Source organism: Salmo salar, chromosome 20 (assembly GCF_965601325.2).
Source record: "Salmo salar chromosome 20, fSalSal1, whole genome shotgun sequence".
In the NCBI taxonomy this organism is placed as follows: Eukaryota; Metazoa; Chordata; class Actinopteri; order Salmoniformes; family Salmonidae; genus Salmo; species Salmo salar.
In genome coordinates, this window is record NC_138310.1 from 64679973 (window position 1) to 64699603 (window position 19631).

A 19631-nucleotide genomic window follows, 5' to 3' on the forward strand; every position below is an offset into this window, starting at 1 on the left:
GGTAGTTTTCCCAGGAGGGGAGACTTTCACAGCCAATTAGTCTCAATGGTTACTGTTGCTATGGTAAGAGGACTCATAACAATGGTTGCAGATAGTGTTATTTTCTATCTAGTCAGGATCATGAAGCTTCCTACTGGCCACACACTGGTTTAATCAACGTTGTTCAATGAAATTACGTTGAACCAACGTGGAATAGACGTTGAATTGATGTCTGTGCCCAATTGGTTGTGACCCTACTTAGAACTACAACTATGCAACACAATTAATGGAAGACTTGCAACAGCAAGCAGGCTTCAATTGTCATAAACATCTTCTTTCAAGAAATGTAGCTTGCTGTAGGCCTATTTTACATACTAAAGTATATGTAGGCCTACAGAGATGCATACACTTGAGACAACAACACTGTAAGAAAGAAAAAAAGCAACAGGAAACATAGGAAATGTTGTTGCTAAATAAGGCAGTGTCATTTTCACTGCAGCTATCGATTGAGTTGATAATGTTGCTAAGAGTGAAGGTTACTGTTAAATAAATAAAAATAATATATTTTCTATTCCATTCTGAACAAATGCTACATTTTCTATCAATTCGTGTCAATAGAGATTCAGAACCGGCAGGTAGCCTAGTGGTTAGAGCGTTGGACTAGTAATCGAAAGGTTGCTAGATTGAATCCCCAAATTGACAAGGTAAAACTCTGTCGTTCTGCCCCTGAACAAGGCAGTTAACCCACTGGTCCTAGGCCGTCATTGAAAAAAATAATTTGATCTTAACTGACTTGCCTAGTTAAATAAAAGTAAAATAAATAAAAAACACGGACAGCGATGCACTGCTCGATTATCTCACATCGATTGTTCCGCCTGCAACGATGGCACTCTGCAATTGATTACTGGCGCCTTTCTGAAAACATGGCGGCGCCCAGTGTCGAAACGCAAGTCGTTCCAGCTAAAAAACGAACCGGTAAGTATGAATCTCTTATATTAACGCTATCACACAATACATAACCGAGTACGTGGTGTATGGCACATGCTTTTAACAAAAACATTATACATTTCCACCATGAATAAGGAATTATGACGCAGATACAACTAGCGACTAGCTAATGCTAATAACAAGGAAAGCTGACTCAAATGGTTTGAAAGAGTGATTAGCTAGCTAACTTCCGAAATATATGAAACATAATTGAACACGTTTTAAATATCTTTAAGATCCAGGAACTAACGATTAGCCAGTTAATCACCAGACACTTTCGCCCATGCGCAATTAGGCAAAGAGGGTATCTGGCAGGGCCACCCTTGACAGACAAGGTCACTGTATTAAACCTAAATAAATAACCAATCATTCTTGAGCCATCCTTTACAGCAGGGATCATCAACTAGATTCAGCCGCAGGTCGATTTTCTCTTGAGCAGATGGTCAAGGGCTGGATCATAATGACAAATTATTTGTAGACTGCAAATTGATCACAAGAAGCCCAAACACATATATTATTTGACTAAAACATAATCATTTAAAACCTTGCTTACATTTGTATACAATAACATACAGTATATCGCTACTACTTTGGAACATATTTCCAAAATAAAAATCACTTGCGGCTGATTTGCTGGTGTTTTTACAGTCTTTTATGACCAACAAATGAACCCCCCCAAAATAACGTTAAACAAATAAATTCGGCCCTCGGGCCACTAGTTGGGGAACCCTGCTTAACATTAGGTTGCTCTTAGCTATGCTATAATAAAATATAAACTACACAACATTGTATTGTTGTTATAGTGACTGGATTATAATAGCATATGGAGGTGAGTGGTTTTTGTAATTAGGCATATACAAGAGGAATAGGGATTGTGCAATTACTAAAACAATATGTAACAACTCGTGTATATAAGAGCAACTTAATGTAAAGTCTTACCAATAATCATAACAGACTATGTCCCTACACCGTATTTGATCTGAAGCCTCCTGTCTTGTCTGTAATTTGTCAACTATCTCCCATAGTAAAATGATTTGATTCTTACCCTAGTACGAGGACCACGGCGGGTGGCCAATCAAATTCCTGATGAAATCCTGCAAGACCCAGAGTTACAGGAGGCTATCCGCGCTCTGCCTGCAAATTACAACTTTGAGATCCACAAGACAGTCTGGCGGGTGAGACAGGCCATGTCTAAGAGAGGTAAGCGCAGAATAGACCTACCTGTTCATTACATTTCTACTATCTATTTGGCTTGGATACTATACTCTATTAGGCTTGGATAATATATTTCTTCCAATATTACCTTATTGGAAAAGACTAATGAGGTGTGTCTGTCAGTTCCTGACTAATGTATTGTTATTGGGTTGTGATGGTGATGTGCAGGGTTATTGGGTTGTGATGGTGATGTGCAGGGTTATTGGGTTGTGATGGTGATGTGCAGGGTTATTGGGTTGGGATGGTGATGTGCAGGGTTATTGGGTTGGGATGGTGATGTGCAGGGTTATTGGGTTGGGATGGTGATGTGCAGGGTTATTGGGTTGTGATGGTGATGTGCAGGGCTATTGGGTTGTGATGGTGATGTGCAGGGTTATTGGGTTGTGATGGTGATGTGCAGGGTTATTGGGTTGGGATGGTGATGTGCAGGGTTATTGGGTTGGGATGGTGATGTGCAGGGTTATTGGGTTGGGATGGTGATGTGCAGGGTTATTGGGTTGGGATGGTGATGTGCAGGGTTATTGGGTTGGGATGGTGATGTGCAGGGTTATTGGGTTGGGATGGTGATGTGCAGGGTTATTGGGTTGGGATGGTGATGTGCAGGGTTATTGGGTTGGGATGGTGATGTGCAGGGTTATTGGGTTGGGATGGTGATGTGCAGGGTTATTGGGTTGGGATGGTGATGTGCAGGGTTATTGGGTTGGGATGGTGATGTGCAGGGTTATTGGGTTGGGATGGTGATGTGCAGGGTTATTGGGTTGGGATGGTGATGTGCAGGGTTATTGGGTTGGGATGGTGATGTGCAGGGTTATTGGGTTGGGATGGTGATGTGCAGGGTTATTGGGTTGGGATGGTGATGTGCAGGGTTATTGGGTTGGGATGGTGATGTGCAGGGTTATTGGGTTGGGATGGTGATGTGCAGGGTTATTGGGTTGGGATGGTGATGTGCAGGGTTATTGGGTTGGGATGGTGATGTGCAGGGTTATTGGGTTGGGATGGTGATGTGCAGGGTTATTGGGTTGGGATGGTGATGTGCAGGGTTATTGGGTTGGGATGGTGATGTGCAGGGTTATTGGGTTGGGATGGTGATGTGCAGGGTTATTGGGTTGGGATGGTGATGTGCAGGGTTATTGGGTTGGGATGGTGATGTGCAGGGTTATTGGGTTGGGATGGTGATGTGCAGGGTTATTGGGTTGTGATGGTGATGAGGGGTTATTGGGTTGTGATGGTGATGTGCAGGGTTATTGGGTTGTGATGGTGATGATGGGTTATTGGGTTGTGATGGTGATGAGGGGATATTGGGTTGGGATGGTGATGTGCAGGGTTATTGGGTTGTGATGGTGATGAGGTGTTATTGGGTTGTGATGGTGATGAGGGGTTATTGGGTTGTGATGTGGATGAGGGGTTATTGGGTTGTGATGTGGATGAGGGGTTATTGGGTTGTGATGGTGATGAGGGGATATTGGGTTGGGATGGTGATGTGCAGGGTTATTGGGTTGTGATGGTGATGGTGATGAGGTGTTATTGGGTTGTGATGGTGATGAGGGGTTATTGGGTTGTGATGTGGATGAGGGGTTATTGGGTTGTGATGTGGATGAGGGGTTATTGGGTTGTGATGGTGATGAGGGGATATTGGGTTGTGATGTGGATGAGGGGTTATTGGGTTGTGATGGTGATGAGGGGTTATTGGGTTGTGATGTGGATGAGGGGTTATTGGGTTGTGATGGTGATGAGGGGTTATTGGGTTGTGATGTGGATGAGGTGTTATTGGGTTGTGATGTGGATGAGGGGTTATTGGGTTGTGATGGTGATGAGGGGATATTGGGTTGTGATGGTGATGAGGTGTTATTGGGTTGTGATGTGGATGAGGGGTTATTGGGTTGTGATGGTGATGAGGTGTTATTGGGTTGTGATGGTGATGAGGGGTTATTGGGTTGTGATGTGGATGAGGGGTTATTGGGTTGTGATGTGGATGAGGTGTTATTGGGTTGTGATGTGGATGAGGGGTTATTGGGTTGTGATGTGGATGAGGGGTTATTGGGTTGTGATGGTGATGAGGTGTTATTGGGTTGTGATGGTGATGAGGGGTTATTGGGTTGTGATGTGGATGAGGGGTTATTGGGTTGTGATGTGGATGAGGTGTTATTGGGTTGTGATGTGGATGAGGGGTTATTGGGTTGTGATGTGGATGAGGGGTTATTGGGTTGTGATGGTGATGAGGGGTTATTGGGTTGTGATGGTGATGAGGGGTTATTGGGTTGTGATGGTGATGAGGTGTTATTGGGTTGTGATGGTGATGAGGGGTTATTGGGTTGTGATGTGGATGAGGGGTTATTGGGTTGTGATGTGGATGAGGGGTTATTGGGTTGTGATGTGGATGAGGGGTTATTGGGTTGTGATGGTGATTAGGGGTTATTGGGTTGTGATGGTGATGAGGGGTTATTGGGTTGTGATGTGGATGAGGGGTTATTGGGTTGTGATGGTGATGAGGTGTTATTGGGTTGTGATGTGGATGAGGGGTTATTGGGTTGTGATGTGGATGAGGTGTTATTGGGTTGTGATGTGGATGAGGGGTTATTGGGTTGTGATGTGGATGAGGGGTTATTGGGTTGTGATGTGGATGAGGGGTTATTGGGTTGTGATGTGGATGAGGGGTTATTGGGTTGTGATGTGGATGAGGGGTTATTGGGTTGTGATGGTGATGTGCAGGGTTATTGGGTTGTGATGGTGATGAGGTGTTATTGGGTTGTGATGGTGATGAGGGGTTATTGGGTTGTGATGTGGATGAGGTGTTATTGGGTTGTGATGGTGATGAGGGGTTATTGGGTTGTGATGTGGATGAGGTGTTATTGGGTTGTGATGGTGATGAGGGGTTATTGGGTTGTGATGGTGATGGTGATGAGGTGTTATTGGGTTGTGATGGTGATGAGGGGTTATTGGGTTGTGATGTGGATGAGGGGTTATTGGGTTGTGATGTGGATGAGGGGTTATTGGGTTGTGATGTGGATGAGGGGTTATTGGGTTGTGATGGTGATGAGGGGTTATTGGGTTGTGATGGTGATGAGGGTGATGAGGTGTTATTGGGTTGTGATGGTGATGAGGTGTTATTGGGTTGTGAGGGTGATGAGGGTGATGAGGTGTTATTGGGTTGTGATGGTGATGAGGTGTTATTGGGTTGTGAGGGTGATGAGGGTGATGAGGTGTTATTGGGTTGTGATGGTGATGAGGGGTTATTGGGTTGTGATGGTGATGAGGGGTTATTGGGTTGTGATGGTGATGGTGATGAGGGGTTATTGGGTTGTGATGGTGATGAGGGGTGAGGTGTTATTGGGTTGTGAGGGGGGAAAGGGAAGGGGGGAAGGGGGGAAGGGAAGTAGGAAAGGGGAAGAAGGGAAAGGGGGGGAAGGAGGGAAAGGGAAGGGGGGAAGGGGGAAAGAGGGAGAGATGAAGTAAATAGCAGCATTCATAAAATCAGTATGGTGTGAAACATGCTAACTTAATTAAAGACACGTGGGAGTAATCCACCCAACGCTGCCAAAAATCTGAAGTCCCATATCCACCCGGGTGTTACTGAAAGAGCCATGCCAAAACGCTGATCCCCTGTTGATGGAAATGACAGCCAACAAGTGTTGCATACTGTAAAGGTGTTACAGTGTAGCTAAGTAACAGGTGTTTGGTGTGCAGGGAGAATGGGGTGGTCTATGACTGGTCCCCATGGTCGGGGTGAGATGAGCTTTGGTGTGACTCAGTCTGCCTGTCTCTCTGACTGCCTCCCCAATGGCCCCCTATTCCCTATACAGTGCACTACTTCTGATCAGAGCCCTATAGGCACTATTGGGGATGGGTGGCATTTAGGATTCAGCCTGTCTGTTCTGTGTTGGTTTCATTAGAGAGCTTTCTCTCTCTCTGGGCTTGCATGGCCAAAGATCACCTTATCGACTCTGTTGCACTCTACCCCTCTCTCTCTCCCTCCATCTCCCTCTGAGTCCATCTGTTTCTGCCTGGGCTTTGAACCCCTTTCACTCAGCCTCTCTCGTTCATTCTCAGTTGAATTGGCCTCTTTGTTTTGGTCTTTTCACTTCCTGTTGGAATGGAATGAAATTAAGCATGCAAACACCATTGTTTTTACTGCCCAGCCTCAATTGTTGAGTGGAAACAGAAGAAACAGCTAAGTTAGCACACATTTGGTTCTGGAGAGTTACCATAGCTCCTAAGAAACATCAGATATTTCAGATTTGACTTTGATAATTTCAGACTATTTTCATGGTCTGAAAATGAACAGAATTCAGACCCTTTGCTATGAGACTTGAAATTGAGCTCCGGTGCAACCTGTTTCCGTTGATCATCCTTGAGATGTTTCTACAACTTGGTAAATTCAATTGATTGTACATGATTTGGAAAGGCACATGATTTGGAAAGGCACACACCTGTCTATATAAGGTCCCACAGTTGACAGTGCATGTCAGTGCAAAAACCAAGCCATGAGGTCGAAGAATTGTCCATAGAGCTCCGAGATAGGATTGTGTTGAGGCACAAATATGGGGAAGGGTACCAAAACACTTCTGCAACATTGAAGGTCCCCAAGAACATATGGGCCTCCATCATTATTAAATGGAAGAAGTTTGGAACCACCAAGACTGTTCCTAGAGCTGGCTGCCTGGCCAAACTGAACAATCAGGGGAGAAGGCCCTTGGTCAGGGAGGTAACCAAGAACCCGATGGTCACTCTGACAGAGTTCCTCTGTGGAGGCTCAGAGAACCTTCCTGAAGGACAACCATCTCTGCAGCACTCTACCAATCAGGCCTTTATGGTAGAGTGGCCAGAAGGAGTCCACTGCTCAGTAAAAGGCACAACAGCCTGCTTGGAGTTTTCCAAAAGGCACCCAAAGGGCTCTGACTATGAGAAACAAGATTCTCTGGTCTGATGAAACCAGATTGAACTCTTTGGCCTGAATGCCAAGTGTCACGTCTGGATAAAACCTGGTACCATCCCTACGGTGAAGCATGGTGGTGGCAGCATCATGCTGTGGGGATGGTTTTCAGCGGCAGGGACTGGGAGACAAGTCAGGATCGAGGGAAAGATGAACGGAGCAAAGTACAGAGAGATCCTTGATGAAAACCTGCTCCAGAGCGCTCAGGACCTCAGACTGGGGTGAAGGTTCACCTTCCAACAGGACAACAACCCTAAGCACACAGCCAAGATAAAGCAGGAGTGGCTTCGGGACAAGTCTCTGAATGTCCTTGAGTGGCCCAGCCAGAGCCCAGACTTGAACGCAATCGAACATCTCTTGAGAGACCTGAAACTAGCTGTGCAGCAACCCTCCCCATCCAACCTGACAGAGCTTGAGAGGATCTGCAGAGAAGAATGGGAGAAACTCCCTAAATACAGGTGTGCCAAACTTGTAGCGTCATACCCAAGAAGACTTGAGGCTGTAATCGCTGCCAAAGGTGCTTCAACAAAGTACTTAGTAAAGGTTCTGAATACTTATGTAAATAGGATTTTTTTTCTCTTTTTTTCCCCATTTTATATTTTTAATAAATTTGGCAAAATTTCTTCATCTGTTTTTGCTTTGTCATATTGTGTGTAGATTGACTGGAAAAAAATATTGAATAAATTTTAGAATAGGGCTGTAACTTAACAAAATGTGGAGAAAGTAAAGGGCTCTGATTACTTTCCGAATGCAATGTAGGACATTTTGCAGGAGCAACATCATGTTGGACGTCAGGTAGCCTATCGGTTAGAGCGTTGAGCCAGTAGCTAGAATCCCTGAGCCAACAAGGTGAAAAATATGTCCATGTGCCCTTGAGCAAGGCACTTAACCCTAATTGCTCCAGGGTCGCTGTTGATAATGGCTGACCCTGGCTGTGACCCCACTCTTCAAGGGTCTCAGGGGGAGTTGGGATATGCAAAAAAACACTTTTCCAATGAAATAGGACAAATATTAACAGCAACCACATTATTATATTACATCCCTTATTGGTAAATAATACAGCCATAGTTAAACTGATCACATTCTTTATCATACCTCAATTTCTCTCTGTTGTCCTTGTTTTTCATCTAGGTTTTTCCTGTGTGCTAAATTTCCGTGCCTGCAATCATCTCTTTCTCACGACAGTTGTTCATCCTTGCACACTGAATTGTACCTGTGAAAGTGGAAGGCAGGAAACAGAGGCAGGGCAAAGTGAACAGAGAGACCAAACAACCTTGTTTGTCTGGAGGAACCATGAAAATGTTTCCCTCAGGGCTGCGAAACAAACATAGAGAACTGTTTCTCTCAGAAGAGACACAACAGCATCGCAAATAATCAAAAGGTTAGCAGCAGCACTCGCAGAGACTCATGATTTCCCTCTGGTCTTCTCGTTTAACGCCTCTGAATTCTTTCCATGTTACGTCTACAGAATTCTACAGATGTTTTTTGGGAATGTTTTAGAAAGTGAAGAGTCTGGGAGAAGCTTCATTAGAGCAGCCAGACACTAACTGCAGACAGAGGTTGAACTGTTTTCTGCAGCAGTTTTCTGCAGCAGCACAGCTCTAAGTGCAGACTGTGTGCCCCACGGTATAGTGTACCCCTAACGACTACGCTGAAGAAGTACAGAATGAAGTGAACAGACAGATGCACCGTCCAGTTCACACTGTTATAGAACGCCAGTACTATTCTAGACACAAGTCAAATCTGAAACAGTAGAAATCTCAGTGCTGGGGCCCGGCTAGACAGGATTGGGGACTTGGAAGAGAGCTGGGTTTTTTTAGCTCCTCAGCTGACCTTTTTCTCCATACACAAACTAAAACTCCTTGCTGTGGACACCTCCCAGACAGAAACATCCCTTTCTGCCAGCCATTGCAGCCACAAGTGCAGAGTGTCTCTTGAGCTAAATGTACAGAGTCATTTTATTTCCCTCTGCACGTGCAATATGTTTCTCCTTATGACACATGACAGCAGACCGTGCACTGGCTGACAGGCCGACAGGCCGACACTCAAACCAAACAGAGTATCATATGCGCCAGTTGGTACGTGTGTGAGTGGGGGGGATGACAAACACACAAGCATTCTTGACATTCGATTTGTGTTAATGCTCCTGTGACATTCATGACTTTTCAGCTCATGTGTACACACACACACACACACACACACACACACACACACACACACACACACATGCTTCTAAACCGTTGTGCAGCGCCTTTAGCAGTGATAGCAGATGGAGAGAGAGCTCTTGGTTTCTGTCAGGCAGGCCTGTGGTGAGACTTAGAAACCTTTCTTGGTTAGTAAACTCAGGTAATGACCTGTCTCTGTCTGGCTACATGGTGCACAGTGACCCCTTAACCTTTCATCAGAAAGACATAGTCCTCTCCTCCTCCCCTCTCTCCTCCATCCATCACACTTCAGGCACATCCTTTCTTTCGCTCAGTGCGCTTTTTATTTTTCCTAGGCTATCTTTTATTGTTCAGTGTTGTCTACAGTCCTGTTTTTCTTGTTTTTCTTTGCTGTAGGAAACCACTGCAGTATGTGAACATGGGCTTAATGAAGTATTTCTCACCACTGCAGTATGTGAACATGGGCTTAATGAAGTATTTCTCACCACTGCAGTATGTGAACATGGGCTTAATGAAGTATTTCTCAACACTGCAGTATGTGAACATGGGCTTAATGAAGTATTTCTCACCACTGCAGTATGTGAACATGGGCTTAATGAAGTATTTCTCAACACTGCAGTCTGTGAACATGGGCTTAATGAAGTATTTCTCAACACTGCAGTCTGTGAACATGGGCTTAATGAAGTATTTCTCAACACTGCAGTATGTGAACATGGGCTTAATGAAGTATTTCTCAACACTGCAGTATGTGAACATGGGCTTAATGAAGTATTTCTCAACACTGCAGTATGTGAACATGGGCTTAATGAAGTATTTCTCAACACTGCAGTATGTGAACATGGGCTTAATGAAGTATTTCTCAACACTGCAGTATGTGAACATGGGCTTAATGAAGTATTTCTCAACACTGCAGTATGTGAACATGGGCTTAATGAAGTATTTCTCAACACTGCAGTCTGTGAACATGGGCTTAATGAAATATTTCTAAACACTGCAGTATGTGAACATGGGCTTAATGAAGTATTTCTCAACACTGCAGTATGTGAACATGGGCTTAATGAAGTATTTCTCAACCCTGCAGTATGTGAACATGGGCTTAATGAAATATTTCTCAACACTGCAGTCTGTGAACATTCACTGTTGTCACATGGTTTATCAAGGTGATGTGTGACAGGGTCTGTCTGACAGTGAAACATTGTCAACACTCTCTTCCTGCTTTATCTAAAGTGAATGGAATCACCCTCTCCAGTCAGTCCCTCCAGACTCTGTGTTGAGCTCCATGAATCTGCTAGAGCCAGCCCACTGATCTTAGTATGCGCTGTGAATGGAGAGTGGGTTACCTTTGATGCAGGAATACATTGAAAGTTTTCCTTCATTTACTGCAAATGACGTCGAATCAAAGGGGATTTGTGAAGCAGAGTACAGTGGACGAACGGCTTGTATACAAGTATGAAATATCACACTGTGATATATTCCCATTTCAGTAAAGAAAGGCTAAATGTTAATTCATGCTAAGGACTTTACATAAGTATGCATAACACAATATGTAACCACGCCAACATGAGGACATCAGTCTGTTACCAAGACAACAGCTCTGGATAAGCAATTTGCACAAGGATGAGGCAAGGACTTGATGTGACTGAGAGTAGGTGTTTCTCCATATCCTATAATCTAGATCTCTACATCAGCAATATTTGTGTTACGTCTGAGACATCATTATGTTTATTTAATGTTTACATTCAAGATGAACCTAAATCATGCACATTCTCAACAATAAAAGGAAATTGGGTGAGACATTTCATTTTGAGAGAGCATGCCTTTTTTTTGTGCATTTTGTCTCTGTAAAGTTGTTGGCATCATTTAAAGAGGTGTGATATTTTGCGTCTCAACTCTGGCAGTGAGTCAACCTCCTGATGAAAGCATTTCCCATTGATTCGTCATAGCTGGTGTCACACTCAGAGAAGTTCCTACCGGAAACACACGCTGCTCTCAGCCCTTCACATCAGCAGCAGGACCAATCCTTCCTTTGTGTGATTGCTTGATTCCCATTTCACAGCGATTTGATCCATTTCTCCATTTCTCCATGCTATCTTAATGCCGCATGAGAAGACGCACCAAGTTTCCACATGCATAGCGGTCTGCATGGTGAGAGGGATATTTGTGTGTGACTGTGACTCATGAAGCTATTGGCTGTCATTGAGAGAGACAGGTGGAGAAAAGGTGACTAATGGATTGCTAGGAGAAGAAGGGAAGTGTGAAGGCAGTGCTGATACACTTCCATTTCCTGTAGTGCATCACTCAGTAAGATACGACAACAGTAATGCAATGGATGGGAGAAAATTACCTTGAAATGTCAGCTACCTTCTGTCTCAGTGAAGCACTCTGCAGGAGTAACATAAGCAGCGAGGTACGTGTAGATGTCTAGGATGTATTAAATAACGTGGTTGTCACTCCAACTGCGGCTGTGTGTGTAGCTAGGTTGTCCACTTAACCTTACCGCTGACTTGTCTGTCTGTCTGATTGTCTGTCTGTCTCTCTGTTCACAGTGGCCCTGCAGCTACCGGAGGGCCTGCAGATGTTTGCCTGTGTCATCGCTGACATCATCGAGAGGTAGGTACTAGAGGTCGACCGATTATGATTTTTCACCGCCGATACCGATTATTGGAGGACCAAAAACCGATACCGATTAACCGGCCGATTTTCTATTTATTATTATTTTTTATTTTCTTTCTTTCTTTATTTGTAATAATGACAATTACAACAATACTGAATTAACACTTATTTTAACTTAATATAATACATCAATAAAATCAATTTAGCCTCAAATAAATAATGAAACATGATCAATTTGGTTTATATAATGCAAAAACAAAGTGTTGGAGAAGAAAGTAAAAGTGCAATATGTGCCATGTAAAAAAGCTAACGTTTAAGTTCCTTGCTCAGAACATGAGAACATATGAAAGCTGGTGGTTCCTTTTAACATGAGTCTTCAATATTCCCAGGTAAGATGTTTTAGGTTGTAGTTATTATAGGAATTATAGGACTATTTCTCTCTATACGATTTGTATTTCATATACCTTTGACTATTGGATGTTCTTATAGGCACTTTAGTATTACCAGTATAGCTTCCGTCCCTCTCCTCGCTCCTACCTGGGCTCGAACCAGGAACACATCGACAACAGCCACCCTCGAAGCAGCGTTACCCATGTAGAGCAAGGGGAACAACTACTCCAAGTCTCAGAGCGAGTGACGTTTGAAACGCTATTAGCGCGCACCCCGCTAACTAGCTAGCAATTTCACATGGGTTACACCAGCCTAATCTCGGGAGTTGATAGGCTTGAAGTCATAAACAGCGCAATACTTTAAACGTTGCGAAGAGCTGCTGGCAAAACGCTGTTTGAATGAATGCTTACGAGCCTGCTGGTGCCTACCATCGCTCAGTCGGACTGCTCTATCAAATCATAGACTTAATTATAACATAATAACACACAGAAATACGAGCCTTAGTTTCCGGATTCTACCATATTAATGACCTATCACGTTTATTCTTTCAGTGAAATACGGAACCGTTCCGTATTTTATCTAACGGGTGGCATCCCTAAGTCTAAATATTCCTGTTACATTGCACAACCTTCAATGTTATGTCATAATTACGTAAAATTCTGGCAAATTAGTTCGCAACGAGCCAGGCGGCCCAAACTGTTGCATATACCCTGACTCTGCATGCAATGAACGCAAAAGAAGTGACACAATTTCACCTGGTTAATATTGCCTGCTAACCTGGATTTCTTTTAACTAAATATGCAGGTTTAAAAAAATATACTTCTGTGTATTGATTTTAAGAAAGGCATTGATGTTTATGGTTAGGTACATTTGTGCAACGATTGTGCTTTTTCGCAAATGCGCTTTTGTTAAATCATCCCCCGTTTGGTGAAGTCGGCTGTCTTTGTTAAGAAGAAATAGTCTTCACAGTTCGCAACGAGCCAGGCGGCCCAAACTGCTGCATATACCCTGACACTTTTGCAAGAGAAGTGACACATTTTCCGTAGTTAAAAAAAAATCATGTTAGCAGGCAATATTAACTAAATATGCAGGTTTAAAAATATATACTTGTGTATTGATTTTAATAAAGGCATTGATGTTTATGGTTAGGTACACGTTGGAGCAATGTGTACCTACGCGATTATATGCAACGCAGGACAGGCTAGATAAACTAGTAATATCATCAAACTAGTAATATCATCAACCATGTGTAGTTAACTAGTGATTATGATTGATTGATTGTTTTTTTATAAGATAAGTTTAATGCTAGCTAGCAACTTACCTTGGCTTCTTACTGCATTCGCGTAACAGGCAGGCTCCTCGTGGAGTGCAATGTAAAGCAGGTGGTTAGCGCGTTGGTCTAGTTAACCGTAAGGTTGCAAGATTGAATCCCCGAGCTGACAAGGTAAAAATCTGTCATTCTGCCCCTGAACAAGGCAGTTAACCCACCGTTCCTAGGCCCTCATTGAAAATAAAAATGTGTTCTTAACTGACTTGCCTATTTAAATAAAGGTGTAAAAAAAACAAAAAATCGGCGTCCAAAAATACAGATTTCAGATTGCTATGAAAACTTGAAATCGGCCCTAATTAATCGGCCATTCCGATTAATCGGTCAACCTCAAGTAGGTACAGCTCACACTCGCACCACTCACTGGTGTGTTTAATAAGTGGCAAGTACAAGTATCACTCATGCTAATTTAAAAATGAAACTGCTAATTTTATCCATTTGTTATTAGCTAAAAACATTGATGCTTCTCCCTGAAACAGATTGACTATGTTGTGTGGAAGTTTTGGTGGTTTTAGAAGGTGGGTGGGTGAGCAGTCGTCGTTCTTGCTGAAGTTGAAGTTGATCTGTGAAGTGTGAACTTGAGCTGGCATGGCCACTCTGTAGTCATTAAGCCAGCCAGTGTTATCATCATTCCCTGCCCGCCGCAGCCAGCTCATATCTGTGCCTCAGCAGAAAATTAGACACGATTGCTTCCGCGAACCGAGCGGCTATCAACACTTCACTCATTCACGGTTGGAGGAGAGCACAGCCTTTATTCTTGTTAATTACATCTTGTTACAGTCTGCATAGGCCCCTATTGCACACAAACACTCCATCACACAGACACACTCACACCAACTGATGCTGGAGCACAAACCTTCCCACAGTTTGGAGTTCCTCGGCATTAGTGGTTTTAATCATTTGTCTTGTATACACTGAGCTTTGGCCTATGTCGTGCCTTAACAAGTTTGTGCAACATTGATAAATTGTTTAAAACAAAAGCAGTAATCCCTCCACTTTAATGTAGACCTAAAACATGTATTTAAAGTGTTGAAAGAGGAGCTCTGTGTGTGTTGTTTCCTTCATCTTCTCATTCCACCCCTCTCTGCCTCTCTCTCTGCTGGGACGACTGTAAGGGTTTTCTAAAAGAAGATTGCTGCTTCACTCCACATCCAAAGTGGATTCCTTTCCTAGGTGAACAGTATGTTCAATACTAATGAGGTTAGTTGATAGAAGTGAAGGATAGCGAGCTAGGGAAGGGAAGCTTCCACATGGTTTTCGGTCAGAGCACATATTAGATTTCAGACAGGAAACGTAGTTCTTGGTGTCCTCATATGAAGCCATGCCTGTCATAACACAGTTATGGACCGTTGAGAAACAGGAACAGCAATGGGCTGAAAGCTTTGACTTTCTCCCTCTCCTCCCTCAACGTTCCGGCTCTCCTCCTCTACCCAGTCCCCCCTTTCCTTTTAACCCCTCTCCATTGCTCCACTAGTGCCACGCCTTTCTCATTCTGTCTAATCTCTCCATCACTCCCTGTACGGCCGTCCCCCCTCCTCTCTCTCTGGCTACGAGGGGAATGGGGATTGAGGGAGCGAGACCGAGAGAGAGTGGTGGCGATAGGGGCCATGTCTTATCAGCAGCGCTGCAATCAGTAGAAGAACTGCCTCTCTCTCGTATCTGGGCTTTAACCAACAACTTATACACTGTGTCCATCCCAGAGTCCTCTAAATGAATGCCACTCCATCACCTTAGACCATGTCAGCCCATTTCAGCTAACGAGAGCAATTAACGGCAGATAATTGTCTTCCTCACACCTCTTCTCTCCTGCATGTCTCACCCCATCCAGATCCTACAGACCAGAGAGCAGTTTCCTCTGTCACCAGTTGTTGTTGGTGGTTCTTCTCTTCTCTCTGTATAAATAAATCAGTAGCCTCATTTTACTCCCAGGTCACAGTATTTCACTGTGTTCCAATGATCAGGCCAGGTGTTACATGAAGGCAGTACATCTAGAGAATGGGCATGGCCCCTGAATAGGGGATCTAGCTACAGAGGGATTGTTGGACAGTTGGTGTCCCTGGTCACCATGCTGTATCTGACCTCTACTCACCCTTCTCGTTCTGTGGGGTCAGCAGAGGGTTCTGTCAGATCTAGATGTTTAGTGACTAGTAAAAGCCTGGCTTCGTCTCACCCACTGTGGTCGTCAGGCAGTCCGTGTGTGGACTGGGGAGTGGCCAGGGCTGAGGTCCATATCAGTGTGGGGATGAAGGGGCTAAGCTGCCCTGTGGGTAAGGAGCTTGGGTGGGATGGACAGCTATAAGCCCTAATGAGAGCAAGCTGCTCTGAATTATAGCCCATGCAGTCAGTTAATACACATCAACTGTGAGGGGGAAAGCACGCACACAGGTGCACACACACACACAGGCAAACACACACAGACACAAGGACAAATACACAGACAGACGTGTGCGCAGTAGGCAGAGACTGGCTCCTCCAGTCCATAGACTCAGCTCAGTACTCAGTGCTCACATACAGCCAGAGAGAACGCCTACACAAGGGGACAGAGGTGCTCATAAAAGAAGCAATGTGCATACATGGTCTCACACTGAAACAAAGACAATACTAGGCCTGTATAAGCTGCTCTCATTTTCAACAATAGAGTATATGTCTATACAGCCACACTCAGGCCTACCAATAGAGGATTGGCTCCTACTTAGAATATGTGGCTATCTGTTCCACACAGGCATCTGTAAGCATACTCTCTCCCACAGAGAAGTAGAGAGACTGTACTACGCTTCCACTGATCATTTAGAATGTCTCCCACCAGCAGGCCTGCTTCTGTTCTTTAAAGAGGCTTTGATAGGCCCACAAAGAACTTAGGTAACCTTGTAAAGGTCTGCTGTAATGTCTCCAGTTCAATAGGCATGCTCTGACTTCACACTGTATCCTCTGCTTCCCTGTAATACAGCTACACACGGGTAGCATCCCAAATGGCACCCTATTCCCTAAATAGTGCACTACTTTTGACCAGTGCCCTAAATAGTGCACTACTTTTGACCATTGCCCTAAATAGTGCACTACTTTTGACCATTGCCCTAAATAGTGCTCTACTTTTGACCAGTGCTCTACTTTTGACCAGTGCCCTAAATAGTGCAGTACTTTTGACCAGTGCCCTAAATAGTGCACTACTTTTGACCAGTGCCCTAAATAGTGCACTACTTTTGACCATTGCCCTAAATAGTGCTGTACTTTTGACCAGTGCTCTACTTTTGACCAGTGCCCTAAATAGTGCAGTACTTTTGACCAGTGCCCTAAATAGTGCACTACTTTTGACCATTGCCCTAAATAGTGCTCTACTTTTGAACAGTGCTCTACTTTTGACCAGTGCCCTAAATAGTGCAGTACTTTTGACCAGTGCCCTAAATAGTGCAGTACTTTTGACCAGTGCCCTAAATAGTGCACTACTTTTGACCAGTGCTCTACTTTAGACCAGTACCCTAAATAGTGTACTACTTTTGACCAGGACCCTAAATAGTGCGCTACTTTTGACCAGGACCATAAATAGTGTACTACTTTTGACCAGGACCATAAATAGTGTACTACTTTTGACCAGGACCCTAAATAGTGTACTACTTTTGACCAGGACCATAGGACACTCTGTAGGGACTAGGGTGCCATTTGGTGCAGCATCTCTCTTGGTAACTGACAAAGCCATTCAAAGAGACTTAAGACATAACTCAACTTTCACAACAAGTAAACAGACAGCTATGAACACAACTGAGGAAATGTTTTATCAGAACAACAGAAAGAATCCCTAACTTGGACAGGCGGGCGACGGTGTGTGTTGTCACCCCACCATATGTTTCATCGCCTTTGCCACACCAGCTATCTTCACCACACCAGCTATCTTCACCACACCAGCTATCTTCAACACACCAGGTATCTTCACCACACCAGGTATCTTCACCACACCAGCTATCTTCACCACACCAGCTATCTTCACCACACCAGCTATCTTCACCACACCAGCTATCTTCACCACACCAGCTATCTTCACCACACCAGCTATCTTCACCACACCAGCTATCTTCACCACAGCCTTGAATGATACTTTGATGAACTTCCTTTTAATATTTATTGTGCTGTTCTGGGAGTGGAGAGCCAGGGCTTGTGTTGTCGCCATCCCAGTCATCCATGGCCTAATCCTGGAGACTGGGAAGGAGAGAGAAGTAGGAAGGGAAATACAGGGATGGGGGTGGCAGTAACATTTGAATGTCCTCTGTCACTGGCTCTCTGGCAAGGAAGAGATGGGCCTCTCCTCCACACAGAGAGATATTGACGTGTGACATAACTAGGATCTTGTACTTGGGGGTGAAGGTACATGACATGAGAGCATTATGTAACAGAGGGCCCTATTCAATGACTCATACACTCACACACATAACTGTGTTCACAGTATGAATCACAGAGGAAGTCATTTGTATATTTCGGCTTTTAAACATAGATTTGTCACTTTGTCACAGGAGAATGTTATTTATGATTGACTGGCCCTTTGTTATACATGTAGTGGTTAGATATTCTGGCTATTTTCATGTCATCACGCCACTTTGAGCAACAGCCTCACCAGTTGAATGCCATGTCAGATGAAACACAGGCCGTGATTGGCCTGCCACTGTGTCATGGCAGCAGAGTGAATGAAATGGGAGATCAGAGACTTATTTCTCTCTCTCACACACACACACACACACAAACACAGAGAGCCCCTGCTGTCTTAGACCTTTCTGGTCACTCTCCATCATCCCTCTGGACCTCATCCTGGGGCATCATCAGCCAGAGACGGATTCATTTCACATACTTTCATTCAGTTTAGTCTGCAGTAACGTGTGTGAGCAGCAGTAGCGACCTCGGCCCACAGCCTTCCATGGTAAATGTCAGCCCTGCCTCCATAGAGGAAGACAGGCAGGAGCCTCCTTGTCCTTGCCTCACCACTCGCCCCCCAGCCTCTCCGTTCCTCCCACAGCACAGCTGAGCAGTAGTTAGCGGGAGCTCGGGTGTGACAGTGTGTCCCGGCCTTCTGTCCCCACCAATTACATAAGAAGCTCACACTGGTTGTAGAGAGCAGCAGGGCCCCCATTTTGCGCTTGCACGCGTGCATACCACACACACACACACACACACACACACACACACACACACACACACACACACACACACACACACACACACAGACACAGGGCATCTCTCTGACTAATGAGCTCTCCTGCTTGGCAGCCCCCTCACTACCCTCCTAAATCCCAACCACATCTGTCTCAGGACTCTAAGAGGAGACAGTCAGACAAAAACATCCAGACACACCTGGACCAGACAGCTACAGTAGACCAGACAGCTAGAGTGGACCAGACAGCTACGGTAGACCAGACAGCTACAGTAGACCAGACAGCTAGAGTGGACCAGACAGCTAGAGTGGACCAGACAGCTAGAGTGGACCAGACAGCTAGAGTGGACCAGACAGCTAGAGTGGACCAGACAGCTACAGTAGACCAGACAGCTAGAGTGGACCAGACAGCTAGAGTGGACCAGACAGCTAGAGTGGACCAGACAGCTAGAGTGGACCAGACAGCTAGAGTGGACCAGACAGCTAGAGTGGACCAGACAGCTAGAGTGGACCAGACAGCTAGAGTGGACCAGACAGCTAGAGTGGACCAGACAGCTAGAGTGGACCAGACAGCTAGAGTGGACCAGACAGCTACGGTAGACCAGACAGCTAGAGTGGACCAGACAGCTAGAGTGGACCAGACAGCTAGAGTGGACCAGACAGCTAGAGTGGACCAGACAGCTAGAGTGGACCAGACAGCTACGGTAGACCAGACAGCTAGAGTGGACCAGACAGCTAGAGTGGACCAGACAGCTAGAGTGGACCAGACAGCTAGAGTGGACCAGACAGCTACAGTGGACCAGACAGCTACAGTGGACCAGACAGCTACAGTGGACCAGACAGCTAGAGTGGACCAGACAGCTAGAGTGGACCAGACAGCTAGAGTGGACC

The 19631-nt window shown here is 44.8% G+C and overlaps 1 protein-coding gene across 1 annotated transcript in view; it reads left to right on the forward strand.

The window, feature by feature from the left end:
- Positions 1–839: 839 nt before the first annotated feature.
- The window catches only part of dph1 (diphthamide biosynthesis 1), a 97852-nt gene continuing 79060 nt past the window's right edge, over positions 840–19631 (forward strand). The window contains exons 1-3 of the mRNA XM_014163047.3: positions 840–954; positions 2017–2166; positions 11823–11886. Of these exons, the coding sequence (XP_014018522.3) occupies positions 903–954; positions 2017–2166; positions 11823–11886 (266 nt within the window). The 5' untranslated portion in view covers positions 840–902. The remainder of the gene's footprint in view (positions 955–2016; positions 2167–11822; positions 11887–19631) is intronic.